Genomic DNA, 21,285 nt, shown 5'->3' on the forward strand with positions numbered 1-21,285 from the left:
AACAAGTTTCCTGTTATTGTGAAAATAGTCTTGACCTCACATATCCCCAGAGATCAATGGGCCCAACTTTGAAAACTTACTCTCCTGGGACAAACCTCCCGTGATAGGTTGCAGGAGGAAGAGGGAGGAGCTATTATATTCTTTAATATCATTTGCTCAGAGATGGGATCAAGGAAAACACCTCCTGTGCCTGAAACCCATCTCCTAAACCTCACACCCCCCTGTTACTTTCCATTCCCTTTTCCCTCTTGCAACTCCCCATAGAAAGTCTCCTTAGAGACACATTTTTTTCCTCACCCCAGGGCATACTAAATAGCACAGGTGGAACCCAGCTAGACTCCATCTCCCTCTATGCAAAAATTTATCTTTTCTTTTTCTCTCCCAGTTATTACCTAACCCTAATCCTTATGATAAAGAAAAGGCTGCAAGGGCAAAGTACCGTGTGAGATGAGGACTGCAAGATAAGCAAGCTGGCAGAGGATAAAAATCCCCTTTGCACGGGCTGCTGCCAACACTTGGAATCCTCATTACCACCACCCAGGGACTAGTTAGGTCTTACTCATCATTCAGATCTCAACTTTGACATCGCTTCGCACCTGTGTGTATTTCTCTCTCTCCCCACCCCCATGTAGATCATATAGACATAGGTAGATATGGATACAGATACTTAGATATAGGTTCTCACAGTGCCTTGATTGTTGCCTTACCTGACTTTCCCCACTTAAATGGCAAACTTCAAAAAGGTGGTAGTCACTTTCTGTCCCCTTCACTCTCACAGATTTTAAAACACAGAGGTGATGTGTGAGAATTAGTTCAGTGAATGCTTTCTGGATGGGGCCTGCCTCTCCATTCCCCACAGCATCTTATTGTCGTGAGAGTGCCTGCCTCCCTTGACCTGTCCGGCCCCAGACAGAATTGGGATTTGCCAGTCACACTGCCTCTTAGAGCAGAGTAGGCCCTCAATAAATACTTATTAGAAGATGGGAGGGATGAGTCTTTTCAGGTTCTACAGAACTAGGCGGGAATCAGTGTTACTTTCACTGGCCACCCCTCACTAACCATGGCCCTTAGGACATTCTCCATCTGCAGGTGTTCTGTGGTGTCTGGTAAACTTCATTGCATCCCAGCATACTTGGTCTTGTTGGTCTGCCTTCTAGAAGGCAGAATCTGTTCTCTATTCTTTTCTTCTCTTTCCCTCTTTCTCTTGCCCAACTCTCCCTTGGGCTAACTCTCCCTCCTTCCCCTAAATTTGACCACTTAATCTGGTGACCACTTAATTAGGTTACAGTCTGCTTAGACAGCTGGGTATGTAGCCAGAAAGTCAACTCATCTCTCAAGCAGGAGGCCCCCATTCCTGGGAAAGTAAGTCTTGCAGGAAGCAGAGAAATGTACAGCCTTAGAGGCAGGGAAGGGCTGGAGGCAGGGGAATTGTGATAGGCGTCTAGGAAGGTAGAGTGGGACCAGATCCTGTAGGGCCCTCGAGGCCATGCCCAAGAATGTAGACCCTTTCCTGCAGACACTGGGTGTGAGGTCATCAGACCCATGTTCCATGAGCACATTTCCTAGGGCTGAGCTTCTGTCCGGCCCTCTCCCTTTCCAACACAAGGAAGTGTGCAGTACCTCCCGCTGAGACCGCACAACACTGCTCATGATCCGATGGCAGCAGGGTGTGATCGGTGTGGGGGTTAGAGCAGCAGATCCCCACCCCCACCGCCACCCCACCCCTTATGCCAAAACGTGTTCTCCAACCTGAGCTAGTTGGACTAGATCGGGTGGGGACAGGAGAGCCCAGGGGATTAGGCCATCAGCCCTGGCCTTGAATGCAGCACATTCCATAGTCAAGTAAACAGGGTGTGGTGTACCAAGGCCCAGCCCAGCTCTTTCCACAGAGGGGCGTGTGCTTGTGTTGCAGGAGCACCCTGTCTGCCCGGCCAGGATCTTACGTTCCTAACCAGCTATGCCCTCTAGGAGACCTCCTGTCTTAGAACTTTCTCTGTTCGTGTGCCCTCACCAGCTTCCACTTGCAGTCTGCAGGTGACTCACCATTCCAGCACCATCTCTGCACTGGAGGAAACAGATGAAGAAGGGGCAAGGGGGAGATCCCATTAGCTGGCCCTGGCCCCAATTCTACCTTCCAAGAGCAGGACTTCCGGAGTTACCTTGGTAAATTGCTCAGGGCAGGAGACAGCCCTATAGCAAGTGGCCTGGGCCCCTGGAACATCTATGGGGAAATCTGGTATCATGGGACAGTATCTCCCAAACTACTTTATTTGCCATTGTTTTGCTGAATATAAAACTAACCTGTATTCATTGTAAAAGAGTTTTAAAAATGCCAAAAGAACATTTTTAAATCATGATACCACTCCACAAAGATAACTGAATTTCTTCTAGCTTTTCCCCATGCCTATCAAATGTGTATTTTTTTAAAGATGGAAATATATTTTCTATATGTAATTAAGATCAAATTGTTTTTGAATGTTTTGTATTCTGCCTTTTAATTTATTGTGAACATCTTCCTATTTCCTTAATTATTCTTCAATAATCTAATTTTAATGCCTACATAATGTCTCATATAGTTGATGATAAAACCAGAGATAGGAACCTAGGCTGAGGTATGACAAGGGTTCACATTTTTAAAAAGGAGGAAGGAGAGAGAAGAGTACTGCCTGCAAGGAGAGGGAGCAATTCAACCTTTCATGCCTTTGTGCCCTTCCATCCTTTAGGACTCAATTCAGGCGTCATCTCCATGGAGTGTTCTGTGAAGCCCCAGCCAGGCTAAGCCCAGTCCACAGTGCTCCCTTAGCATGCAGCCCGAGCACTGACCACGTTACATTCAACAGATTTCTTTATATTTTGGTTTCTCCCACCAGACTGCAAGGTCTTTGAGAACCTGTCTGAATGAGCTGGAATCTCCAAATTCCAGCTGGTACCCCGCACGTAGAAAGTACTCGATAAACACCTTGCGAACAGCAGTTTAAGCAACACCCTGGAGTCGGGCATTTAGAGTGTTTCTAATTTGTAAAGAGAAACTTCTTGCTCTCCCTTTCTCAGATTCTACACTGCTGGGTGAGGAAGAGGGTGGAGGTAGCCCCCAAAAATCCTGTTTAGGTGATTTTTAGTCACTTGAATGCTCCTGTAAATAATGTTGGGATGACTTGCAAATAAATCTTTGTCTGTATCCAACTCATTCTTATGATACAAGTGCAGACGTTAGAATCAAATCCCAGCTCTACTATCTGCCAGTCGTGGGTCTTGGGCATGTCACTCTACTCTCTGACACTTTCTTCACATAATGGACAATAGTAATGGGACCTGCTCTTAAGATGTTGACACACTGTAAACGAGGTAATGTAGGTCAGGTCTCAGTGCAAAGCTTGGCACGTTGTGCTCATCTATGGAATTACTGGGGCTGTGTTATAGTTCTTAATACCACACGGCCAAACTGCTTTTCAGAAACATGCGGCCATTCATACACACGCTAACAGCATACAGCACCTTCCCACGTGGCACCAGCAAGGAGTCTGGTCAGCTTGTCATTTGTGCCCAGTCTGCTTTACCAAGGTTATCTGGACCCACATCAAACTTACCTTGAGGCTCAGCAAAAGGTCAGCCTTCCCCTCACAGGCCAAGCATCAGCACAAAACCTCACCTCGGAGTCACCCTTCCCCAGGGGCCAGTGGAAGGGGAGAAGAGGTCAGGAGTGAAATGAAAGGTCACAGCATTAAAGCATGAAGTTTTGTAACATGTAAGGTCAGAAGCCATTTTTCTACATGTAGCTGAAGGACGAAACTGGGGACTCACGTGGTGAAGAATGGCCCCAAGCAAGGTGCATCCCACCTGCTTCTATCTTCATTCCCACCCAACACAACATCCCGCAAAGGGAGAGCACAAAAGCTGCTTTGTGATCAGCTTGCTCCAGAAGAGGCCCAGAGAAGTTAAGTGGCTTGCTCAGGGCCACACAGCTGACAACTGCCATTGAGCGTATCAGAGCCACAAGGTATCCACGACTCACAGCTGGCAAATCTTATCTACACGTCTACAACTCCCTTCGTATTTGTCCTCTTAGCGCCATTCGCAAGAGGCAAGCCTTAGTGTGGATGATGGTGGGAGAAGACAGCACACACAAGTGGCTCTGAAAGCCAAAATATCCAAGACCTTTGTGAAAATCAACTGCAAGAAGAGACCGCATGGTGTGGGCAGGCGACGTTCAGCACCGTTGCTCACAAAGGCTCATGAGGTCCAGTTAGGGGCCGTCAGGCCCCAAAAAAGCCTCCCAACCAACCCCCCCCTCCCGCCGCAATTCCAACCCCCCCCAAAAGTAATTTTTTCCCCCAAAAGGAAAATCCCCGGAAACAGCCCAAGAAAAATCAAGTAAAATTAAAAAAAAAAGGAAGAAAAGAAAAGTTGACAAAGAACCACGGCAAACCAGAAGTCATCGTTGTAACAGTTTTATTCAAGTCTCTGTGTGCTCTGGTGGAGACCAGGCTGAGATCAGCATTACACTGTAATACGGTAAGAGGTTTAGCCATTGAACCAAGCCTGCTTGGCACCCCTAGTGGACAATTTACAGTACCTCGAAAGAAAAAAAACAAAAGCCACAGGACAGAACCTGGTGAGGTTCCTTCAGGACTTTTTCATCTTTAAATATTGTCGACAACATACAATAACTTAAATCCCAGAGCAACGTGGGAATTCAACGACACAGGGTCAGGACACACGGACAAGACACTGGAGCAGAGAAGGACAAGGGGCAAAAACTAGTAGCTAATTACAGAGGAACAAAACGAACACATATGAACTTTCACTTTGCCTAGACTCAAAGGCCCTATGGGGGAGGAAAATCCCAAAGAAAGCTTTTCTGTGAACTAAGTAAAACCCATCTCCAACTCCTCTCCTTAATGCTTTAAAAAATACAGTCTTAGACTCTAATATATCAGGGGGTGTGGCTGTGGGTGAATGGCGGGAAGGGCAGTGAGGGAAATCGGAGGCGAAAGTCAACAAGTCCATCACCTCCCTTCTTTGCTACCACTGGGTACCAAGGGCACGTGGCTCAATGACAAAAAGGCAAAAGCCTGATTTCAAGTTCCCAAGGAGGAGACATGAGTTACAATAAGGCTTCCAAGCTCAAGAGACTGGGAGAAAAGTGGGCAACACAGAGCAAGATCTGTGTTCCAGCAAGATCTGGTGGGGCTGGAGACAGAAGGGAGAGAGGCCCAGAGCCTTCCGTGGTGCTGGGAGAAGAGCGACAGAATTGACACGTGCAACCCGTGTGCTATGAATCCCTGAAGAGTCGTGGAGAGGACATGGTGAGCAGAAAGCAGCCGGCAGCACAGAGCAGGTCAGCTGAGCTTGGGGAGGTGGTAAGTCTGGTCACACAGGCAGAGGACGGGTAAGCCAGGGGACACGACTCCTCCCTGGGCAAATCTCAAAGCCCCGGTGGACCTGAGCTAGGCCAGTTCTACCTCAGGGCTTTTAAGCAGGAGCCTAGAAATGTGCTCAGAGGAAAAGGAGAGATGCCTTTGGAACCAGGCAGATCAGCAACTTGCTTCCCAGCTGTGTGCCCCTGGGAAAGTTACAGAACCCTCTGAGCCTCGGTCTCCACATCCTGACATGGGGGTAACACCCACCTCCCAGGATTGTTGTAAGGAATCAAAAAATTTCTGTATATAAATCTCTAGGACAGCACCCCCCATATGGAAGAAATTTAATGGTTTCTTGTAATTTATTAGTCCCCACCCTAGGCCAGGATCAATCCACGCCCCACTCTGACAGCGATGAAGAAAGCAGCTCTAGCCAGCACGGCTTCTGAAACCGGAGGTGGTTTTGAGAATGAAATGAAGATGACAGAGAATAATGACGGTAGCAGAAACGACACTGGTGGAGGATGTGACAGGTGACACTGTAAGACTCACTGGGCAGGCACAGTGCTGGGGACGCTGTCCTTGGCATGCAAGGGAGTGAGAAACCTCCACTCACGGTAGTCCCTTCTGATAGCTGGAAGAGAGAACGAGTGAAGTTTATTCACTTCTCCTGGAATTCAAAGATGTCCCAAAGAGGTTTAAGATGAGAATCTAGCAGGGGGCATTCTGAAAAAAATGTTTAAAAATAAGAAAGAGCATCTAAAGGATCCTCTCTGCTGTAATCGCTTCCCTCCCCCCAGAACACATACACACCCGTAAGTGGCCTCGGGGTTTCAGAGGGCCTGAAAGACAGCCAGGGAAAAGTCACCCCCAGTTACAGATCCAAATTTAAAAACTCCTAGATGTTTCATTGTTACAAGCCGACACACTCCTGTTAAATGCAGACATTCTCGGAGAATTGCCACTGCACTCGGAACTTGAGGGGAAGGGTAATTAGAAAAAGACATGAGACCTACTTCACAGTGGTACCCAAGCCCCCTTCACAGGCCCAGGTGAGGGGCAGGCAGGGCTGGGACTAGGGTGAGGTGAGTGAGGCACTCGCCTTGGATGCAAAATTCATGGGGGCACCAGAAAACTCAGTCAGGAAGAAAAATCATAGTTCAATGCAATGTTTTTAAAAATCAGAATTAATGAAAAAATCCACGATAAATACAGTATCAAAATTTTAAGTAAAGCCTGGCCCTCTCTGGGCAGGTGTCTAGCTAGGCATGAAGGACTTCAGGAACGTGGCTACATATTACTTCTGAAGCCTGGCCTTGGACTTCAGTGAGCACAGAGCAAGCAACACCATGTCCGCGGGGCCGTCACTCGCCAGGACTCCTCTTACGACCATTCTGACCTCTGAGTTCAACATTCCCAGACAACCACGCCACACGTCCCCGTAGGAAAGGCCTGTGTTTGAACCCCTGGAACTGTATTTCAGTGTCCCATCCTGAGACACCTATCTAGTTGTCACGTCCACACCTGCCAATCAGGCAAGTAAAACCAGGGGGTGGGCTCTTGCCAGGGAGACCAGGTCAGACCAGACAGGAGGGAAGACAGGTCAGGGGACAGCAGGGTCTGTCTGCAAGGGTTATGCAGGGAACGCAGGGAACACAGGAACCACATGCAGTAAGAATCAGGAAGGACTAGTCCCACCGGCTCCAGATCAAGGAGTGAGTCTCACATTCTGAACATCAAGTGCCAGGGCTCCCTGAGCAGCGTAGGGAGTCCGGTACTTTCGGGGCTTCCAGGGCCCAAGACTGGAAATGGATGACCGAGGGGGTGGGGCCCGACTGTCAATATCTCAGCAGGACACATGACAAATAGTCAACAGAGAGGAAGTCAACAAGAGACTCACCTGGCCTGCACAGCCAACCAGAAGTCCAGGGCTGGGTCAGGCTAATTAGGCACCTATGTCCTGTTAATGAGCTTTAATCAGCCAGGATTTCAGCTTCTACCGCCTGCCTTCCAACCCCAGCACCTGAGGGGGTGAGCGCCCAGGCAGGGATGCCAGGGAAAAGCCCGGGGCTAAGGTCCTCCCCAGAAGTAGCAGCAGGGTTTTGGAGGTTTTTTTTTTTTTTCCATATATGGGTTTTCATTAAGTTGAATTCCTGATCTAGGAAAACATCGATCTGTTTGAAAGAAGGGAGGCATTTGGGAATGTGTTCCTAACAATAACCGTATCTTCCCAAGGAGAAGTCATTCTCAGATCTGAAGCCGAGGAGAGAGGCAGGTGGTGTGTGAGGTTGAACCATATGAAGTAGCTGAGTGTTTCTGACCTACGCCCATACATATTTACACACACGTTTCCTCACGAAGGGCAATGATCTAGCAAGGTGAGGCTTATCAGTGCTGGACCGTGGGCTCCAGGGCCACACACTTTGAAGTTAAAAGGGCTTCAGGTAGGGAAGGTGGGTAGCATCATTCCCAGTTGGGTGTCTGAGGTCCAGAGAGGGGGAACGACTAATAGCAATTCACACAGCCAGTGACTGGAAGCTCAGCTCACCAGGCTCCTGCCACCATGCTTCCTTATGATTGCAGCGCCCTGAGGGCCGCTCCCACCTCCGACCCAAGTCGACAACCTCTGGCAGAGCCCTCAAGAAAAGCCTGAAACTACAGAAATGGCAGCACCTGCTTCTTCCTCCAAATCCTTCCCGAGGCAATGAGTGTTTCTGACCTGCCTGATTTGGCCCTCACACACCTGACTCAAAGACACAGGCTCAAACAAACACGTGTGAAACGTCAAGGGTCTGAGCCAAAGAGGGGCCTGCGGGACGGGTATTTCAACCTCGGGGTGAACCATCCACAGCCACCCAGTGCTCTCTGCTGTGTTAAAAGCCAGATGAGAAAGAACACTCAGGAGGTGTCTCCTTCATGGGTGCAGGGAGGGAGGAGGGAAGGCGACTCCAATGTGGGGACCATGAAGACAAGAGTGATGACCAAAAGCCAGGCCCAGATGTCCTACGGGTGTCTCCTTGTGTCCCTGGGCAACAGTGGACTGAGAGAAAGGCGGCTTTGTGAGGAACCCTACACCACGACTCATGTCCCAAGGGCAAGGGGACCCTTTTCCAAAGATTATTCCAGGAATTGGCCCTATTCCAGGCTCTCAACAAATCAGAATCTGGGGATGACCCCAAGAAATCAGAGACAGCCAACTGTCAGTCTGATGCTGCCACCACCCTCCCCATCTGCATTTCCTCCTCTGTTAGACACAAATAGTGAGGATAAATGTCACAGAAGAGCATGTGCCTGACCATGGCCTGCCTGAGTCATGCTAAGCCAACGCCTAATCACTCCTCTCCCAGAAGCCAAAGCATGAAACTAAAGGCGTGCCCCCTTGCAGCAAGACAGTGAGAAATGCAGTCAGCTTCAGCAATTCATCCTGTAGCGATGAAGGAAGCTTCTGCTAGGAGCCTGGCAAGGTGCCACCATGCTCTGCTGACCTTCTACGGTACACATTCCCATTGCCCTTGGGAAGCACATGATGATCACTTTGAAAGGAAGGAAATTTGAGAGAGGCTAAGAGACAAGCCTAAGGTCACACAGTCAGGGCAGAACAGGGAAGAGAGCCAACTTGCTCAGGTCTCAGAGCCTGGCAGTCCGACTCAGCAATTAGTCCAAATAGCTTTTTAATTTCTCTTCACTTGAATCTTCACCTTGAAGCACCCCCACCCCCTTTCTTGCAGCAAGCATATTAAATGTGGAAGGAAAATGGTGTCATTTGTAAAGGTCAGGAGGACAAGTTGGTGGTCTTTTGAGTTGTCCAAATGGAGGATATCATTATGGTTGTTATTATCATTACTGCTACCAGATTCCGCAGATGCCAAAGGATACCAAGTTAAGAGCACCCACCAAAGCCTCTCAGAAATAACAGAAGGATAACTGAGACATCTACTCAGCCTCCTGGCAGCAGGCTGGGTCCCCAAGAGAGTGGACAGAGGATAATCTGAATCAGCAGAAGTTGCTGAAGCATCTCTGGGGTGGGGGAAGAGAGCAGTATCTGCTCCTGCCACATCTTCCATGTGGGGAAAACCTGCCAAGAGCAGAAGGAACGCTGTCTCTGAGGAAAGGGAAGGAAGGGGAAAAGGAGAGGCAGGTGCTGCAGCACCAGTGCCCCATCCACAGCCCCAGGGCCTGCTCCCCACCATGCCACAGGGTGAGGGAACCCGAGTGGACAGAAAGCCACTCACTCAGACCTGCTACTCCACAGGTCCTCGGCCCACCACCAGCCCTGCCCAGAGAGGGGGTGCGGCAGACAGGGGCCCCCCAGACACGGGTTTGGAGGGGCTGGGAGACATAACTCCACCATCTTCATGGTGCCCACAGCAGTACCTTCAGAATAACCCTGCTTTCAGGGACAATTATTTCCTTAGCAAAAGACCCAGCCTTTGCTTGTCTTGCCCCTGGATGGATGAGTAGAATTGGGTTCGACCCCTCATTCATATGGCAGGTGGCGCCATTCAGTCTACACTACATCAGTGACTCAACACTGATGGCTGCAACCTAACAAAATGGCAAAAAGAAAAAAACGAACAAAGGAAAAATCCCTGCCTCATACCACAGAGCTCTGTCTGGAGCCAGCATGGTTTAGATTTCACTACAGGCTGCACCCTACAAGAGTACCGTTTAGTGGCGCCAAGGGTAGACAGATGTGTTCACAGCTTAGGGGATGGGGCCATGGAGGGCCCTGGACAGACTATTCTGTGTTCCTTTCCCCATCAACAATGAGGAGGAATCACTTGGTTGGCTGGAACTGCTGATAGGATTCACATTTTTTCCCCTCCTAGCTGAGGAGTAGGGGTATGGGGGCAAAATTAATCTCTTACATATTGGCTTTGCTGAACCAAGAGAAGGAGGGAGATGAGATACAATAACAAAACCCTGGACAACAAAACCAGTAGTGCCTCCCCTGCCCGAGACTTGGTGGGACCCTTGAACCAAAGTGCTCATGGGCTCATAAAGCAAGGAACAATTTGAAAACCAAGGTCACTCTATAGTGATCCCCAGGGCAGGACTTCTATTGTAGTTGCAGAGGAAGAGCCATGACCAAATTCCCCACTGGCGCTGGCTGCACCGCTCTCCCCACTCTGACATCCAGGCAGCAAACACGAAGAACCTGCAGATGGACCTTCAATGTCGCCAGGGAAATATTACAAGATAAAAGACAGTGAAGCAACATCTAGAGTCTTGAGGGGAGAGGAGCATGACCTAAGGACTCTAGTTCCAATTGAGTTGTTTTCCTCACAAAGAGACAACTATTCACACACAGCACAGGAGGCCTCAGAGTAACGGAGCAGTAAAGATGTACACGAGAAAGCTTCAGAAGCAGAAGTAGCTCAATATTCAAGTTAAGGAAACAAATTCCAGGAAAGTCAGGGTTGGCCTCTGTTGTCCTTCCTACCCAGCACTAGGCTACCTGTGCACAGAGACAAAGGAGGACTTGGTCACTTTCCAGTGCTTGGACCTCAAGGCTATTGTACATCAGTGGCTCACTGGGCACCTTATAAACAGCATCACTTTATCGCATCTATTTACAGAAGGTACTACCGATGGCTCCATTTTACTTCAAGGGCATCACAAAATGCATGGCCTGGCTGACAAGGGATCCCCAACTCCCAGGGTCCATGACCCACCACCACGTGCTATCCTGATGCACCACAGAAATATCTACTAACCAAACACATACCCTAAATCCCAGGGAGTCCAGGGATTGGAAGGAAGACCCAGGGAAGGGAATAACGTATAAAGTTTGGACAAGAAAAAGAACAAACAGCAGAACTTTGTCTCTGACTTCAGAACTGGCACCAATGAGTGAGTCTCCCAAGAAACTATTCCTAGGATGAGCAAATGTTTATATCAGAACCTGGTCTGACCATGTCCTGACCCTAAGTAGGTAGATGGGTACTTTCAACAGGTACTGGTTTCTGCCCTTCTTTGAGTGTTTCCAAAAGGAACAAGGACAGACTCTGTCATCTTCTTCACTGCAACATGACTGTATTTTTCCTAACACCCCATGCCCACCAGTTCTCTCTGAGGCAGTTCCCTTTTCCACCTGTGGGCTCAAATGAGTAAGTGCAGATAGGTAGTGCTAGGCCCACCAACCCTATGTCCCCACCCTGGGCCACCTTGCCTTCAGTCTTCCAGCTGGCATGTGAGGGCTTAGGGCACAGAAAAGCTCAGATCTCACACCAAATGAAATTCCAATTCATGGGTGCTGGGGAGAATGGAAAAGGAGCAAAGCCAATCCCAGAACCTCCAATACTGACATTGGGAGGCTGAACTCAGGGCTGACAGAGAAACCCAGGATAGCTCTGGGCATACCCAACTGGCTGAGGACAGGGAGCAGCAGATAGATTTGGCTGAGTGACTCTGCAGGGTCACCCAAAAGGCGAGGAAGACCAGAGGGTGGGGGACATGCACGCACCCCACCCTCCCCTACACAGCCAGAGCTGATGGCCACAGTCTCCCCAGTGGATAGGAGTAGAGGGGCCCTGCAGGGCAAGAGACCCTCTGAAGTGGCCCTGTTCCCATCCCTTCCATCTTCAAAGTGCATTATCAGTGCAAGAAGTAGGGCTGGATCTCAGGGGGTCCAACTCTGAGAAAGGGCTGTACCAGCCAGCTCCCCCACCTCCTCCCGCTCCCCCCTTGCCCGCCCCGCCCCTTCTCATGCTAAGACCAGAACTCTTGCTGGATCTCATAAGGAGTGGGCCTGTGTGTGTTCAGTTCGGCTCTGCACAACGGCACGGTGCTGTCCTGACTCTGCCCCTCTGCATCCAGGTCCAGAAGCGTCCGCTCGGCGGGGGGCAGCGGCTCCGCCTGGAACGGGAGCAGGGCCGGCAGTCCAGGCCTCTCCTCCACAGTGCTGCTGCTGCTGGCGAGGCAGGAGTCCAGGTTGCTAGGCGTCTCTGTGCTGGAGCTGTTGGCTGGGGAGGTGCTGCGGGCATGGCTGGGGGACACGAACCACCACGGGTCCAGCCGTTGCCGGTTGGCAGAAGGCCGAGGCCGAGGCAGAAACTCCAGTGTCTTGGGTCTCTCCAAGGTAGAGTCCTGCTGTGTGTTCCAGCGCCTTGGGGTTGGGGGAAAGACCACATTGGGGTCGGGAAGACGGGGGAATTCACCTGGGTCTCGGCTGGGACTGGGGGTTTTCAGCATTCCTGGTCAAGAGACAAAGGGAGAGGCATGAGATGAGGGTACCGGATTTCTGGGCCAGATTTACATGGCTCCCTCCCCACCTGCCACATCCCGACACACTTGGGATAACACGCATTAACAAACATGTATGGAGCACCTACGTGCCATGCAGTATCCTGGGGGGCACTGGGGAAACAACAGTGAACCAGAAGGTAACAGTCCCTGTATCTGGTAATAATAATAGGACACATGGGGGTCACATCTGCAATGAAATAACCTAAAGCAGATATCCGCAAATGACCCACAAGCCAGCCCCCTATGTTTGTAAACAAAGTTTTACTGGAATGCAGCCACATCCAAAGTCTGCTTTCCCACCCCAGCAACATAGCTGAGTAGTTATAACAGAAACTGTACGACCCACAAAGCCTAAAATATTTACTATCTTGCCCTTTACCAAAATGAGTTTACTGACCCCTGACTTAAGGGAATGTCTGTCCATTCACTGTTCATCCATTGAATAAACATGTGACGGGACCAGAGCTAGATAAGAGAAGTCTAATAGGGTCTCTATTCCCAAGAGGTCACATACCTGAGTATAACAAAAATATCTACAAGAGGGAAGGTCAAGCCAACTGGTTAAATACAATTGTCACTGACACTCACATCTCATTGAAAGGGTACTGCCATCCCCTCTTTCCCTACTGGACTGGACGCTGTTTCCAAGTCGGACTTAGATCTTCTAGGGAGCAAGGGATGGTGGCAGGGAAGACCCAGGATGAGTGTGTGACAAGCGCTTCAGATGTCAGCTGGGGAGGGCAAGCACATGCACAGGGACAGCAATTTACCTGGACGCATGTCCTGTCTGAAGAGGCAGGCATGAGTAAGGGATGAGTGTCGGAGGGTGTGAAGAATGGGCAGAAGCCTGCCTTACGAGGGTGTGTGAACTAATGCTATAATGAGAGGCAAGAGCCCAGCTGTGTGGCAGAAAAATACCCCTCCTACGTGCAGCGAAGGTTTCCTTGCTGGTAACTGCAGCCCTTCCCGTACTATGAAAACACGGCCCTACCCCAAAGGCCCAGGGTCTGAACATCCCACAGGAGTCCCAGGTCTGATTCTTCCTACGACCTTCCCGTCTTCTTTCAATCCTCAGGGCACAGAGCAGAAAGAAGTCAGCCAACCCTGGCCACTCCCTGATCCCAGATCAGTATTTCTTGACTAATAGGAAGAATGGAGTTCACGCAAATCCAGAAGTGGAAAAAGGAAACGAGGCACCTGCCAAGGTCGTCACTCCCTGGGGAGGCACAAAGAAAGGAAAGAGAAACAAGGAAGAGGACAAGACCCACCTGCTCCAGGACTAGGGCTCAAGCCATTGCTGGAGGGGCTCCTGCTGGCCAGGAGAGCTGCCGGCTTGAGGGCCCCGTCAGAAGGAGTCCGCCGGTGACCACTTGGCTGCGTGGGGGCCGTGAGTGTGACGTGGGTGGGAGTCAGAGACTGGTTCGGGTCTCGCTTGAAGCGCTCCACTCGGACATTGACCAGGGGGTTGTGGGTGCACGGGGTCAAGGGTGGCGCCTCCACTGGGCTGACTGGCATCTCATACACCACAATCTCATCGCTGTCGGAGCGCAGCAGGGAGCGGGTGGAGTTGCACTCGGAGATGGAGGAAAGAGAGAGCAGCGTGAGGGAGGCGGAGGGGTCTCCTAGCAACAGCATGGGCTCTTCCTTCTTGAAGAGCTTGCGGGATGGGGGGCTGGTACTCCGACGAGGACGGCTGGCCCTCTGAAAAAGACCCTCACGCCTCTTCTTCTCCTCCCGGGCTGGTGGCTCAGGCTCCTCCGGGGGAAGTAGCTGGCACTTCCCAGCTTCCAGCAAGTCAAACCCTAGGCCTGTGGCTGCGAGAACAGCCCCGCAGCCAAGCAGAGCCACCTCGCAGCGGCGGTGATGAGGACTGCCGCGCTTGAGGCTGTTGGTTGGCGTCAGCTGAGGGGTACTGGTGGCTGAGTTGACTGGGGTCAGCTCCTCGTGGGCTCCATCACTGGAGGGGCCTTCCCCATCCTCTCCACGAGGAAATGGGATACAGAGGTAGGACTGGTTGGGTGAATGCTGTAGACGACTCTCTCCACTCCTTGGGCCTTCGCTGTCCTCATCCTCTGTGAAGATGAGAATGGAAGGGAGATAGGAAATGGGGAGGAAGCAGCAAGAATGAGAATGTGGTCCTTTCCCGACCCCGGGCCTCCTGGCTTAGTGTCAGGGATACAAAGGTCAAATGGTCTGACGAACAGGACGTGGAATTGGACATTAGGGCTTCATCCTCCCACACTCAGCTGTGACCAACGTGAGGAAGTCACTCTCCATTCTGGAGCCCATTTCCCTATTTGCAGAAAAGGGCATCTGGTAACTCGCTACTCTTTTCAAAAGGGATCCTCAACACAAAGTCCAGTATGGGTTTCTAGAACACTGGATAGAACAGGAACATTCCTAATGTTTTGGTACCTTAAAATGGGAAGGGCCTCTGGGTTTCCAGAATGATGGCTTAGCAACTTGTCTTAAGACCAGCTCCTGTGAAGGGTTAGAATCTCTTACATGGAAGGCCAACCTCTATGGATTGATGCATCACCACCTTAGAAATCTACAGAGATACCACTATCTGAGAGACTGGAGAAGCCCTTCCCCATGCAGTAGTCACCGCCAACACTGGGAAAGCTCCCTGGGAGGGAGGTAGGAGTGTCTCTACCACCGTCCTCCACTGTGTGGACTCCCCACATTATGATATGAGGAAACAGACCCAGGAAAGGGAAATGCCTGGTGCAAGGCCTCACCCTTCTGCACTGCCCCAAGGGGACTATTACTGGCCCCTTGGATAGAATTCCAAGGGCAGGCTCCACGGTAGCTATAGGAATAAATGGGGATTTGGGAAGACTCAATGAAATGGGCATAGAGCAAACTAAGAAGGGATAGGGTGGGGGCCAGGAGTTGAGAGAAAGAGGAGACAACCCCCATGGGAGGCCCAGGGGTCCTTAAACAGCCCTAGAAGCCTGGGCAAGGGTTCCCCGAGGGAGCAGGGAGAGAACCGAGATAAGAGCAATGCTTACCTATCTCCATAAGGCTGGTGAACCCAGGTAGGGCCGGGCTGCTCCTGGGGCCCTTCCCCAGGTTGGGGGCACTGGAGGACCACTGTTTGTATCCATCTACCAGGGATTTGAGGCTGAGTAAGAGGACAAAAGGACACTGTCAGAACTGGCTACTTTCCTTACTCAACCTCAGCTCCATGGGCTTATGGGAATGTCTCTCCCCATCTGCTTTATTATACCACAGAGTCTTGGGGGACAGAAACAATTCTTACTGAGCCCACCTGCTTCAAAGACAGAAGTGCACATGCTCCAGGGAAGGCAAAGCAGTGATAGGATGCACCCCACTCCCCACATGCTGCCGTGGGACTACAGAAAGATCTGGTGGGCAGGCTGGTACAAAAAGACAGAAAGGATAAGGACTGCCCAGCCGGTGGGGGTCTTGCCTGGATCCATCCACTCAATGCACAGACATTGAACAAAACGCACTCATGACGTTCAAAATGGCTGCAATGCAAAGACCTGCAGAGCCAGGCAAGCACCGGGCAGCAGAGCTAGCAGAGTTGGGCCAGGCCACTCCACTCACACAATTTCTCAGTCTCCTTCCAAGCTTATGGCATGCTTAGGCAACTTTCAAAGCCATCCGCTTTTCAAAAAGAAAAGTCAACTAACAAAGCTGCGCCAACCCAGTGCACTTTGGGACAGACCTATGTGGGGTAATACACAGTGCTGACCCAGAGCCCTCGGTTTGTCTGGGGGTCGAGAGAAACAGGATAGGAGCTCACTTTCAAATCCCTGTAATCAGCTCATGTGGCAAGCCGGTAACTCTCCGAGGATACAGCCTGGGCACCCTGCCGACCCCCGTGCAGCATGGGGGGATCAGAGGCCCAGGGGCACTGGTCTTTTCCCTAGAGGACAGTGAAGGGAGGACCGAGGAATCTGTGGGCTGTGGTTGCCTTGGAGATATTGGAATTATGACCAGAGGTGGCTCCTTTTTTAATGCTAGAAAGAAATGTTCAACTAAAAGCCCCCTCTCCCCAGAGTCCCAGCCTATTTTAAGGAAGGGGAAGGATGAACTTTTCCCCTGACCACAGAACTCTGTTTCAAGTGCTATCAGAAATACTAATGAATTAAAGCACATTTCAGCCACCCCTGGTTTCAACGAAAATACAGAGCCAGAGATAAGCCTACCACTAAACCCACAGCCTGGGACTTCCAAATTATAATCTTGCAACCTCACTTTCAGCTCTGGATCTAAGAAAATCCAGATTAGCAAAGTCAAAACCAGTGCTCAAGACCAAATGACAAAAAGCCACGTTTTCTTCTCCCTAAAGCTAAGGGTGCCAGGAATATGCCGAGAATTGGAGTGGTCAGCAGAGTGAAGAATAAGGTAAAGTTAGATCAACACAGGAATCTTCCCAAGGTGCACGATGGTACCACTTAAAATAAAAATGAAATCAAAGTCAGTTCAGCCCTGGCAATAATGAGGCTTGGTTCTATGGGGTGTGCTGTGAGAACGAGAAAACGGAAGGGGGATTGTTACCAGCACAGTTGGGGAAAGGGTGACGATTAGACTCACCCCAAGTAGAAATGTGGAGATTCTGATGGGGTACTTAAACCATTAGCTTTCTCACGCCTCTGAGGGGATCTTCAACAAATAAAGAGAATCAGTAGTAGGCAATGGAGGACACATCAGCTCAGCCTCTCCCGCACGAAAACGTGGACTCAACACTGGACTTGAGCTATTAATACATTGCCAGCTACTTGCCCCTGGTCCAGTAGGCAAAGCCCACGCCGTGAAAGAATCTTAATCAGATGACCCTGCTTAAGCTGCTACAGGCCCAAGACCTCCCAATCGGTAGGACAAAGATTCCTGGGCAGCCACAGGGGCCTGTAAATCCATGGATCTCCAAAGCTGTCTACGGACAAGTGCATATGTTGCAGACAGATACATACTATTTTTCAAAAGGAGGAAGATGCAAATTTATTTAACATTGCTCAGCTCAAGATAGCTTTTGGTCATTACATATTTTCTTTGGTCAACAGGTATGAAATTTAGAAATATTATCATTTAGAGGTTCTCAAACATTTGTGACATTAAAGAGGTCTTTACTTGAGACTGGATGAAATGAACTTTTATTTCTTTAATAGGAACTGTGGATCATGAAAAATTAAGTCATATATTTTGAATTGCTTCAAAAGTTTGTGAAGGCAAATCTATGGAAGGAGGAAGAAAATCCCAAAGTTAATATTTTGTAATGTGAAATAAATGTTAATTTACTACCCAGACAAAAAATATCTCTATATGAAGGAGAACCATAGAAATTACTTGAATCCATAGCAAGCCTGGTAAACTCTACCTGGAATCACATTAATGTCAAGAAATATCAAAAGACTCAGGGTGACTGAGTTTCTTGGACCCAGCTCAACCCTACTCTAACCCAGGGCTCAAAGGACAAACTGGAGAGCTCTTGCTCCTACAGCACTTAGTAGAATAGAGCAATTCGCCCCCCGCCCCCAAGGATTCAACTGCTGAATTCTCACACAGCTTAGCTACTTTGTCCTACATATCTAGATTTTCTATTTAAAAGTATCTAGTGACTTTTGAAGCCTAGCTTCAGAGAGTCATTCTTTTATGAACTAAACTGTTACTTTCACCTTTAGCTCAGATCTGACACGGAGAAATAATAGATCTTAGACATGAAATTTTAGTATTTGAAGGATTACCAAGGCCAGTTACAGGTTCAGGCCCCCTATAAGCCAATATTCAACCTTAGAAGCTCTTTGGAAAGTCTAAAAAAGGTGAAGGAGACCGCTGGTTATGCTTGCACTTAGGAAAATCAAGAAACATTGTTCTAGATCCTAACACCAGGAATAAGTATACATTGTTCTGTCCATTTTTCAAATATGAAATAGAATTGCAAGAGAAGCCAGGAAGAATACTCGTAGCTGATACTTACATATGCTTACCCTGAGCCAGCCAGTGCTCTATGCACTTTACGAAGATGAATTTACTTAATTAACCTTCACATCAGTTCTAAGAGATGGGTGCTAATATTAGCCCCTTTTTATAGATGAGAAAACATTACGGTCACACAGCTAAGCATGGTGGAGCCAGGATTCACACCCAGGCAGTCTGGTGCCAGAATCCAAGCTCTTCACTCCCACACTACGAGTGCCCTGGCCTGTGAGTAGCTGGGACTCAGGGGTGAAGCGGACCCTTAGGCCTTGACCCCACAAGTGAGAACAGATGCACATTCAAGGCACTCAAGCCCCCTTGTCTCTGCCCAGAGCAGGCCCTCATACGTGTCAGCGTGGCTATGGGGTCAGGCCTGAAAGAAGTGCTTAGTGGCCCTGGAGTTATATCCACCTGCACTACCAGGGCTGGGTTATTCTGCCTGCCCCTGCCTCAGGGTGAGCCTCTAGTCAAGAGAGTCCTGTTAGCCTCTGCTCTCTCTTCTCTGTCCTCTCAATGGATGTTTTAAGGGGGAAGAGCCAGGTATATTAAGTAGAACACTCTGGCAAAACTTTTTACATTTGGTTAACGCTTGGGCTACTTGCTACTCTGAGTACGACACCTCCAGGGGTCGGCAAACTCTACGTGGTGGGCTAACTCTTTATAAGGTTTGTGGCACACAGCCATATCATTCACTTACGTGTTGTCCCTGGCAGCATCTGCGCCCCGACAGGGGAGCTGAACAGCTGCAACAGAGCCAGAAGCTCCACACAGCCTGAAGCTCCACACAGCCTAAAATATTCATTATTTGGCTCTTTATGGGAAAAGTTTGCCAATCCCTGTCCTAGGAGGTTCTGGGGAACAAGGAGAGGGAAAAAGTCTATTGTAAAGATCAAGAAGCTTGTCATTTCTCAGAAAGAGTTGAAACATATGACAGGGAGAAAAGGTCTTTCACATTTTAAAATGGTGTACCTGTCTTTAAGTGAGAAAGAATTTCACTTCAGTTGGCTCTTACCCTTCATCTCCTGAGGCAATCTCCTTCTGACCAAGCGTCCCTGGCCCCCACGTCCGTCCCTTCTTCTTTGAGGCCCTCTTCTCCTCCTCCTCCGCGTCCTCCTTCGGGATGACCGAGCTCCTGCCCCAGGTTTTGCTGCTTTCGCCTGGTGTCACTGCGAATAACGAAGGTTGGGTGGGATCTAGAAAATGGATAGACATAGCACCCCAAAACTAGTCTCTACACTGCTAGACACACACACGTACACACACACACAAACACATTTGGAGCTGCAGGGAAGTTAGACCTCATCAAAAACGCTGAGCCCACATGGACCCTTCCAGGAAAGTAATGGTGCTCTCAGCCACCAATCATACAGCTCTCTCAAAGTACTAAATTTTGGGAAAACTTGCCAAATTTTCACAAATCCAATGTAAAGCCAGAGCTCAGGCCAGCCAGACAGCAGAGTTTCAAACAGATCTGACTTAAGGAACTTATCTTGTTGGGTGGAAATAAATATAGGGTGGAATGAGGAGGCAGGAAGAGGCAAAAAGACAAGGGGTGAGGAAGATGTGGAAGTGCAGACATTCTGGGAGGAAAGGGCTGGAAAGGAGGAATGTGAGGAGCTCAAGACTGTGGAGAAGGAAGTCAGGAGTAGGAGGGGGAAGGAACAGGCCTAGAGAAAGATCGTAGGAGGAGAAGAGGAGCATTCTCTGACACTGACACCTTAGAGCAGGGTGGAGACCCAAACGCCTCAGGGACCAGGCTTCCATCATAAATGAGTGAAGTGGACCAGCTACCAAAAAACAGGGAGTTGAGGGGACTAAGGCAAAACATGGGGCATATAGCTTTGCTATTAGTTCCAGCCAGCTGTGGCCAATAGAAAAGGGAACCCCCTGGTTTGATTTTTCAAGGAAAGCCAGAAATCCAGGATTTTTAAATGAGATCTATCTTTAAATCAGGGAAATGAACTCATTCATGTGTGTGTATATATATGTATATATATACATGTGTGTATGCATTTTTTTTTCAGCAAAAACTGCAGCAAAAATAAGATGGGTCCAGATTTGGCCAATTATAAAGTATTTGGCAAGTTTCCTTAGGACCTATACTTTAGAAAAATCCTTCCTTGGGAAGCATGCATGAAAGAAAAACAATGATGCCCCAGATATGGCAGAGAGTGTGCTAGGTCCCTGGGCCAGGTACCATCCTGTATCTATATCACACCCCAGTTTCCAAATCACTTTGTCATTCCCTAGACCCCTTCAGAACCCAGAAACCCCCCTGCTATCTAACTAAGAGTACTAGGGAGAGGAAGCAGCAGCAAAGTTAATGGAGAGAAGCAAGGGGGAGGCTAAGGGTGTGCGTACATATGTGCATGTATATACACATGGCGAGAAGAGTGGCAGAAGGTATGGATGGAGCAAGCCTGGGCCAGTCGGTGGCGGGACAGAGCAGGGGACAGGTGCCCCTGGTGTGTTCTGGCCCCAACTAATTTGGGAAACAGTCTCACACTGGATGGCGCGAAGGCGAGGGATGATGGTGGGGCTTGCAGGAGGACTGGAGCGGCTGTTGATAAGACTCTTCCTTTTATCCATGGTGGGGGAGGCCTGCACCGTGAACTTGTGCTGGAAATCTGCATGAGGAAAGACAAACACATGCGTATGCATTAAAATCTTCCCATAATCAGGCCGGGCGCGGTGGCTCACGCCTGTAATCCTAGCTCTCTGGGAGGCC

The 21,285-nt window shown here is 49.5% G+C and overlaps 1 protein-coding gene across 1 annotated transcript in view; it reads right to left on the reverse strand.

The window, feature by feature from the left end:
* Positions 1-10,953: 10,953 nt before the first annotated feature.
* MAP3K9 (mitogen-activated protein kinase kinase kinase 9) overlaps positions 10,954-21,285 on the reverse strand; it is a 68,158-nt gene continuing 57,826 nt past the window's right edge. Inside the window, exons 7-11 of the mRNA XM_012656308.1 lie at positions 21,062-21,184; positions 19,570-19,723; positions 15,623-15,735; positions 13,877-14,680; positions 10,954-12,556 (exon numbers count right to left, since the gene is read on the reverse strand). Coding sequence (XP_012511762.1) covers positions 12,072-12,556; positions 13,877-14,680; positions 15,623-15,735; positions 19,570-19,723; positions 21,062-21,184 — 1,679 coding nt within the window. The 3' untranslated portion in view covers positions 10,954-12,071. The remainder of the gene's footprint in view (positions 12,557-13,876; positions 14,681-15,622; positions 15,736-19,569; positions 19,724-21,061; positions 21,185-21,285) is intronic.

Source organism: Propithecus coquereli, unplaced genomic scaffold, assembly GCF_000956105.1.
Source record: "Propithecus coquereli isolate 6110/MARCELLA unplaced genomic scaffold, Pcoq_1.0 Scaffold5, whole genome shotgun sequence".
NCBI classification, from domain to species: Eukaryota; Metazoa; Chordata; class Mammalia; order Primates; family Indriidae; genus Propithecus; species Propithecus coquereli.